This window comes from Rhodotorula toruloides (genome assembly GCF_000320785.1).
Source record: "Rhodotorula toruloides NP11 unplaced genomic scaffold Scaffold32, whole genome shotgun sequence".
Taxonomy (NCBI): domain Eukaryota; kingdom Fungi; phylum Basidiomycota; class Microbotryomycetes; order Sporidiobolales; family Sporidiobolaceae; genus Rhodotorula; species Rhodotorula toruloides.
Genome location: NW_015622992.1, coordinates 155,805 through 163,970, shown reverse-complemented (window position 1 = coordinate 163,970; position 8,166 = coordinate 155,805). Strand labels below are relative to the sequence as shown.

The window sequence follows — 8,166 nt, the reverse complement described above, 5'->3', positions numbered from 1 at the left end:
TGGCGGTGGCGGAGGATGTTGAGGCTTGTTGGAGACTCTGTGTATGGTATCGCTATCCACACTTCCAGGGTGCAATCTCACCATCGTGCCGTCTCTTCGTGCAGTGGCTTGCAATGTCTTGATCAGCTTTCGTCGGGGGAAGCATCTCGCTTCGCCTTCTCTCGTCGCTTCCTGCATCTTACTCTCGCGGTCGTAGCCGTGCGCTGAGTGTCCGTTGCATACGGCGCGTGATGAAGATAGATCGATACGAGAACAAGCGTGGACTAGAGAAGCCAGACTTCAAGCGCATTTCAGGACCTCCGGCTCATGCCCTTGCCCGTTGACGACGAGAGTCTTGAGCGAAGGAATGACGTTACGGAAGTCGCATGTCGAGCCCCAGGCATCCCCTAAAGCACCCATCCTCCAACCGACGGCGGTGAGGTCGAGGGAAGAGAGGTGCGGGAGACGCGGACCGACCCATTCGAGGATGTCGCGGGTGAAGTCCCTGTGCCAGACGTTGTCGTGCCAACTCGGCTGGCCTGCAAGGGAGTGAAGGTTTGGCAGGTCGGGAGAAATTCGTCGCCGCCGCGCCCTTGTCGACCTTCGCACGAGATTCGCGCCACCTTGAGCTTGAGGGTACGGACGCGCGCGGCCTGTTCTTGTGTGAGCGAGAGATTGGGCGGAGAAAGACACTGGAAGTTGTGGTTGCAGATTATGCGTCGATAGCAGACGAGGACCACGAAGGAAAGGTTGCGGTAAAGTAGCGGTTCAGCCAAATGGCGCATGTCCTTCGAGGTGCGACAGACGCGTGTGAGGGTGTCGCGTCCAGTCGATTCGTCGGCGAGAACGTGTTCCAGTATTGAAAGGAGGAGTTCCGGCGGAAGGCGAGGAGAGGGTGGTTCGTCCGGCGAGGCTTCATCGAGCGGGTGATCCGGACGGGACTCTTGCGGTCTTACGGGAGCCTCCGACGTCGCACGAGTGCCCGCAAGGTCGACGGTCGTCGCTGAACGTCGGTCCGAGGCGTTGGCGCGAGGAGGGGCGTCGAGACTTGCTGGCGACGCGGGATGGACCTGATCGTATGGCGGAGGCTCGGAGACGTCGACTTTGACGCAGACAAGCGATCCTAGCAGTCGTCCGAGCGAGCGAATGGAGAGCATGGCGGCGAGCGTGAGCGGGCGGTGCATGAGAGGCGGGAGGCGGAAGGCGAACGGCGTCCGCTCGACGGGTGCTTCCCAAAGTGCTTCACGAGGGGAGAGACGCCTAAACAGCGCCACAGGAGGCGTCGTTCAGCGGGAAGCTACGCTCGCACGAGCTTCGAGGCGCTGACCTTCCCAAGTCCAGTACGAACGGCGATGGCGCGACAAGCAGTGGAGAAGTCCCTTGTGGAGAACGAGTCGAGTACGTAGATGGTGAAGAAGCTGAGGGCAATGATGGACGGATTGCCTCGTCATTCGTCGGCTTGGCTTGAGTAAGCGAACCCGTTCCGCTCTCTCTCGTCCAGCGGGCATGTGCGAGACTCAAGTGTTGCAGCCTGCCTGCACTACCGCCCGATGTCGTAAGATCCACTCGCGCGTCGTCCATCCCAGCTTCCATCCGTCAGAGCTGCGAAAGGAAAAGCGTCAGTCGGGAGCTCGCGCACAAGCGAGAGAGATGAGAACGTACCGCACAGACGTGCCACTCTTGGCTAAGCTCATTGAGCAAGCCCGTCGGGTCGATGGGCTGTGTCTTGCTGAAGCGGTCTGCAGGTTCATAGGGGTCAGTGACTTGCACAGAGTCAGTGAGATGTCAATGCACGGTTTGGCAAGCGCTTGAGGACAACCTTGGCGGCAGATGAGGCGAGACCGGCGCGCTGCAGGACGTTTTCTGTCTGGGCAACGGTCCCGTGCGGGTGGGCGCCTTCGTTCCTCGTGTCGTTCAGGTCGATCAGCCAGTCCGTCTTGGTCAGGCGAGCAATGGCAAGCAGGACGGGATCGGCAGGCGGAGGGTCGAGCGAGACGTTCTGAATGAAGTCGATGAACTCGACATCGAAAGACGGAAAGTCCTGGATGTTGTCCTTGATGGCCTTGGGAAGCTCGAGCCAGTTGTCTGCGAGCGATTGGTACGGAGTATCAGCCGCTTTCTTCTTGTGGCTCAAGCGGAGCGTGAGAGAAGCATCTGACGGACCACGCGCAAGTTTCTTGAGTCGCCTCTGCGCCTCCTTGATCTCCTCTTTCGTGTCAGAGCGTACGAGGGCGTTGTCGAGGATTAAAGCTGCGAAGACACAATCAGCATGAGCTGCAAAAGCTAGCCATGAGACGAGCGCACCTTCCAAAGCAGCTTTGCACATCTCGATTACTAACGCGGGTTGTCGCTCGGCGATCATCTCGTCGACTTTCGCCTGCACGCTCGCCATGTTTGTCTGCATAATCTCCATTTCTGCGCTCTGGGCGCTGTTGGCCGACTTCAGCCCAGTCACGCGCAATCGAAGCGTCGCAACCTGGTTGTCGAGCGATGTGTCCTCCTCGACCGGTTCCGCTGCCAAGCCCGCCTGAAGCGAAGATCAGCATCATGGTTCCGCTAATATGCGAACCTTGCAGACCTGGGCAAATGCGAGACAGTTCTCGCGACGCTCGACTTTGGGAAGACTGGCCGCAGCGAAGGAGAGGATGAGGCGGACGAGTTCGAGCGGGAGAGGCGGGACGGGCATGTCGGGTGCGTGCTTGAGGGCTGTACGCAGAGCGTACGAGGTCAGCTACGCCCTCCACGCCCTGTGCCGAGCTGAAGATCGACTTCGAGACGCACCTTCTGATGAAGAACGGCGAGCAGAAGAAGAGGTCGGCGAGGCTAGCAAGGCGTTCCGACGAGCCGAAGAGATTTGTAGCAGTGTTTGTGAGTAGCTGTGGACCCAGCAGGTGGGTTGAGCGGGAGTCGAAGCGAGCGGTTCAGGGAAGAGGAGCAAGTCGGGCGAGACGTCCAAGGTGCACAGGGTTGCGAGGATCTGAACGCGTTCAATGGCAGTCTACTGTCCTCCTAGACTCTTCAGCAGCTCGTCAAGATCTACAGCGCCCGTTCCGCCGTCCTGACCTCCCCCTTCCGTGCCAAAGGAACCAAAGTCCAGGTCTCCCAGTCCCGTCAAGTCCAAGCCGCCCAGTCCACCTGCTCCACCTGCACCTGACGACGCTGCTGGTTCCGCCGAACCCGCGAGACCGAGAGAGGAGAAATCGAAGGAGCCGAGGTCGAGGGAAGGGGCGGAAGAGGCGGCGGGGGCTGCTGTCGGGCCTGAAAGAGGTGGCGCGGACAATACGGAGGCGAAGTCGAGACCGAGGGAGCTGAGGTCGGTTGGAACGGAGGCAGAGGCGGGCGGGGCTGAGGTGCCGGACGCAGCAGCGGCTGATCCGCTGAGAAGGCTGTCGAGCGCTTCGAGCGAGAGATCCGGGAAGGCTGAATTGGTGACGAAGGCGGTGTCAGGTGCGTTCGAGGTGGATGTGAGATCTGCGGAAGGGTCGATACCGCCAAAGGGGGGGACGTTTAGGGAGGAGAGGAGCGCGTTCAGGTCGTCTCCTGCCACTGACTCTGCAGCAGTGTTGGTCTGCGCCGTCGGAATAGGGTTCGAATTGGACGTCAACACGCTTGCGGGTGTCGCCGTGCCGGGTAGCTGGAACGGTAGGGAAGTCGAAGTGGGAGAAGGCGAGTTTGTGAGGTCGATAGACATGCCGGCGGCGGCTGGAACGGCGGCAGCGGCTGGCTCGGTCAAAGAAGATGGTAGGCCGAAAGGAAGGATGGCTTCGGCGCCTGGTTCTGCCTTGACGGTCGGTTGTTCGGGGGAAGGGACTGGGGGAGGAGAGGCGCCGGTCGCTTTCCGCACGTCTCGCTCGATAACGGCAATCGCGCGGAGCTGTAACAAGTATCGCGGTGTCAGCTCGAGTGAAACGAGCAATAGCAGGGAGTAGTACGCACCAACTTCCGCTCAACGTCGTCGCAGACCTGGTCAAACCTGGCCACGTCCACCTTTAACTGCTCTGCCAACTGTATCGGTGCCGGCGGAGCATACTGTGCGGTCCCCTGCTGCTGCAGTCGAGCCTGGAAAGCGAGGATGTGCGACAGGCGGGCGAGTGTTGCCTGAGGATAACCAGGTCAGCGAGCGACACAGTGGGACTGGGCGAGCGGGCGCACCTTGAGAGCCGACTCTAACTGAGCCTGCGTGGCGTTCTGGCTGTCCATTATAGCGAGCAAGCGTGAACTGTCAACAGCAGACCCTCCCCCTCCGTTCGCTGACCGGGTCAAAATCCGCCAACAGCTCTACTTCGCTTGCCTTCTTGCTTGGGCTACTGAAGACGGCCATTCGAGGCTCACAACGTCCGCTGGAATGCCCTTGACCCGCTCCGACAGCTCGCAGTCGGCGTGGGTGCTTCCGCAGGACGACGAGGGCGACTTCCCGGAACAGGTGCGTTTGAGGCCGTTCTTCCGCCGTGATAAGGGTCCTGCAGGCATGCTGGAGCTGCTGTCGACCCGGCAAACCCGCAGGGCTGACCCTCGCTCGTACACGCTCCCCTTCATCCGACTCGCCCGTCATCTCTCGACGCGCTTACAGCGGCGACTACGGCATCTGAGCGGGATTCTCCTGCGCAATCTCAGTTTGGATCCGGCTCGAGATGGACTGTCGACATCGCTGGCTGGACCCGGCAAGCTCGTGTCTCTCAACGACCCTCTCCCCACTTCGCTCGTCGGCAAGCTCGCCTCGACTTCCTACGACGCTGGACCGCCGTCCGCCGACATCAACGACTTTGCAATACCCTCGCCGAGGAAGGGACGGCGACGAGCGGGCAGTACGGCAAGCTGGAGCGGAACACTGGCCGCAACTCGAGCGGAAGACGCTGAACTGGTCCTCGACGCAAAGCCGCCGGCGCGGATACGACCGAAACGGTCGTCGAGCGTCGGAACGCTGCTGGGAAAGGCGGTATCGATTGACGAAGAGGAGGGCACATACGTGTCCGCCGCGACCTCGAACCTGACCCGCGCCTGTTCAGCTTCTCGCGCCTCTATAGGCTCGGCCGGTTCGGGCTCGACGATTCGCCAAGCACCGCGACTTCCACCTTCTCGACCAGATGGCGATCACCTCGCCAAGGAGAAACCGCCACCTCCAGCATCATCCCTCTTCGCGCTGAAGGAGAGACAGCGGCAGGAAGGGGCGATGAAGCGGCGACTCGTCGACAGCTTCGTCACGTTGGAGCTCGTGCCTGCGAAGACCGGCGCCTGGCAGGACGAGCGACCAGTACTCGGGAGTCGGCGAAGAAGCGGATCGGTCGCGAGCGTTGGTATGCGAAGAAGCGGGAGCGGCAACTCGCTTCGCGGGTCGACTTCTTCTCCGACGAAGAGCATGCGACGACGGACGATCTCTTCCTCGCTACTTGCTTCCGATCTTCCTTTCACCGCGTCATCCTCTTCGCCTCGACAACCGCAAACGTCGTCTGAGCCCTTCTTCATCTCGCCTATCTCGCCTTCCGCCATGCATGCCGACATCCTTGTCGACCACAACTCCTTCATTCGGCCCGACTCTCCATTGTCGCCCTTTCCAGACGACTCGGGCACGCAGTCCTGGCCAGGGCTGAGCGAGAGTCGACTGCGGATCAAGGTCTTCGCTCGACCGACGGACGGACGACGCGTTGCAAAGGGGAAGCGGAGGGAGGGGGAAGATGGCTGGCGAGTCTTGACAGAGTGGGATGTTGAGCTGGATGGGCTGACAAGTCTCGGACGAGATGTGCGCGCTTTACCTTTCGTTTCCGCGAGTTTCGCTGACGCTTCGCCTTCCAGCCGGCCAACTTTCCGCCTCTACCGCCCAACACCCTCGTCTTTGCGCTCTCCACCTCTCCATCCGATCCTTTCGCCTCACCCTCCTCCTCGTCTTCCGCCGACCTCGAATACTTCACTGCCCCACTCACCCTCCTGTACCGGTCCCGCCGTCGCCGCCTCGTCCGGCGCAACTCAGTCTCGACTCTCCACCCGCGCGCCTGGTCCGAAGACGAAGCAGACGCGAGCGACTCGGACCTGTCCTCCTGTTCTTCCGACGAAGACGGCGGAGGGAACATGTCTGATCCAGGCGTCGGTAACGGAAGCGGGACCATCCGTACCCGTCCTCGGTCGGGAACGATCCGCTCGCTCCGGTCTAGGCTGATCAAAGCGGAAGAGGAGCGGAGGAAGCGCGCGGCGGTGTTGGAGCGGAGCAGGAGGGAGACGAAGATGGTTAAGGCGGCGGATTGGGAGGAGATGCGGAGGCTTTGGGAGGGAGAGTGGGAGCTGAGGCATGTGAGGAGCGAGCAGAAGGAGGTGAGGAGGCGGATTGATGAGGCGCTCGAACAAGGGTGGGCGGAGCTGGTGCGCGCGTCGCGCCCGTCGAGCCTGAGTTTCCGACTAAGACGACTTGCGCAGGAACGCGAGCGAGCCGAGCTGCAAGACCGCGTCGATGACCTCGACAACGTCAAGGAGGCCGTTCGAGATGAGCTGCTCGACAGTACGTCCCTTCTCTGCTTGGAACCGTTTTCCGAAGCTTATCATGCCTCCTTGTAGGTCAAGCGGAGATCGATCGACGGAAAGAGGGCCTTGCAGCTCGGCGCGAACGACTACGGCGGGCGAGGGAGCTTGACGAGCAGAGCAGGGAGAACTTGCGAGCTCAAACAGCGGCTCTCGATGACAGTTCGTGAGTCGAGTGTCTGTCGCCTGTAGACATCGCAAGCTGACACGTCAGGCTGGCAGTCGCGCCCTAGACAAGCTGAACGAGTCCGCCCAAATCCGCCGTACGCAACTCATCACCCTCCTCTCGCACATCTTCCCCATCGAGCCAGTCGAGCCGACCTCGACCAAGCACCCTCAGCCCGACCTCCTCTTCTCCATTGTCGGCCTCCCCCTCCCCAACTCCAGCTTCCCCTCCTCCTACTCAGACGACCTCCTCTCCTCCGCGCTCGGCTACGCCGCACAAGTCACCCAGCTCCTCGCAGCCTACCTCGGCGTTCCGCTCTGCTACCCCATCCAGTGCCGGGGAAGTCGGAGCGTCGTGTTCGACGAGATCAGCATGATGAAGGGTCCGCGGGCGTTTCCGCTATACGGGAAGGGCGTCGACCAGTACCGGTTCGACTATGGAGTCTTCTTACTCAACAAGAACATCGAGCAGGTGCGGCGCTAGCCGTCCCGTCATCCTAGCCGGCTCTGACCCGTTCCTCCGCCCGCAGCTCATGTACTCTCAACGCCTCATCGTCCTCGACCTCCGCAATACCCTGCCCAACCTCAAGTCCCTCATCCTCAGCTTGTCGTACGACCCTTCGCACGCCGACTATCGCAACTCGACGCTGCTGCCAAGCGGACCATTCGCGGGCGTCGAGGCGGAGGAGGAAGAGCTACCGGCTTCGCCCACTGAAGCTGCCGCGCTCGCTGAGGCTACGACGGGGGCGGTGAACTTAGAAGATGACGACGAGCGAGGGAGAGATGGCGCTTCGAGCAGGATGACGAGGTCGTCATCGAACGCCTCAACCATTCGAGCGCCGTCGACGTCCCGCCAGTCCAACGGCGCCGACGCGGACCCGCCAAACTCGCCGACTCCTAGCGTCAGGAGCGTTAACGGCGATGCGACAGGTTCGGACTCGTCTTGGGTCGTCAGTGGCAACGGGAGCGGACGAACGACCCCAACAAACCGGCGCAGGAAGGACACGGAGAAGCGCATCATCCCCGCTCGGGAAGACTCCTCCGCGCACCACGTCTCGCTCACGATCAAGTCGACTCGACCTGCGTCGATCAAGACGGCGCGGAGCCGGACCTCGTCGAATGCGAGCAACTCGAGTGGGTACGGGGCGAAGATCCGTGATGGGCTGTGGAGTGCAGTTGCGGGCGGGTCGGGCAGCCGAGAACGGAGAGAAGGGCGCAAGGGGAGGAGAAGTGCGATGGAGGTGGGTGCAGATGGAGGAGAAGGGGAAGTAGCGTGAGCAGAAGGGAATGAGGAGAAACGGTTCCTCCATCGCGCTTCGTTTGCCGCAGGGAGCGAACCGTGGGCCCTTTGTGGACCTTTTAAGAGCTGTCCCGGGGCGAAGGCAAAGAGAGGCGAGGGCGCAGTTCCAGCCGGATCGAAGGAGGCCGGCATCGTTTCACTCGGCTCGCAAGGACTCTCGTGCTGGTTCGTCGAGACTTTGGAGGCAAAGCGCCGCTTCACCTCTCCTTCATCAT

At 61.5% G+C, this 8,166-nt stretch overlaps 4 protein-coding genes across 4 annotated transcripts in view; 2 read left to right on the top strand and 2 right to left on the bottom strand.

Moving 5' to 3' along the window:
* RHTO_05415 (protein of unknown function DUF1399) overlaps positions 1–22 on the top strand; it is a gene marked incomplete at both ends in the record, with an annotated part of 2,569 nt that extends 2,547 nt beyond the window's left edge. The window contains one exon of the mRNA XM_016419077.1: positions 1–22. Within this exon, the coding sequence (XP_016270162.1) occupies positions 1–22 (22 nt within the window).
* A 1,553-nt stretch (positions 23–1,575) lies between these two features.
* Positions 1,576–2,665, bottom strand: RHTO_05414 (uncharacterized protein; the record flags this gene model as incomplete). The annotated part of the gene is made up of 5 exons (XM_016419076.1): positions 1,576–1,718; positions 1,774–2,064; positions 2,143–2,229; positions 2,284–2,506; positions 2,549–2,665. The coding sequence occupies 5 exons, from the start codon at positions 2,663–2,665 to the stop codon at positions 1,576–1,578; spliced, it is 861 nt and encodes a 286-aa protein (XP_016270161.1).
* Positions 2,666–2,977: 312 nt separating this feature from the next.
* Positions 2,978–4,179, bottom strand: RHTO_05413 (uncharacterized protein; the record flags this gene model as incomplete). The annotated part of the gene is made up of 3 exons (XM_016419075.1): positions 2,978–3,853; positions 3,916–4,077; positions 4,132–4,179. 3 exons carry the CDS (start codon positions 4,177–4,179, stop codon positions 2,978–2,980), a joined length of 1,086 nt encoding a protein of 361 aa, XP_016270160.1.
* Positions 4,180–4,324: 145 nt separating this feature from the next.
* On the top strand, positions 4,325–7,928 carry RHTO_05412 (uv radiation resistance protein; the record flags this gene model as incomplete). Its single annotated transcript, XM_016419074.1, has 7 exons — positions 4,325–4,402; positions 4,550–5,716; positions 5,770–6,330; positions 6,385–6,466; positions 6,523–6,652; positions 6,709–7,123; positions 7,182–7,928. 7 exons carry the CDS (start codon positions 4,325–4,327, stop codon positions 7,926–7,928), a joined length of 3,180 nt encoding a protein of 1,059 aa, XP_016270159.1.
* Positions 7,929–8,166: the final 238 nt, after the last annotated feature.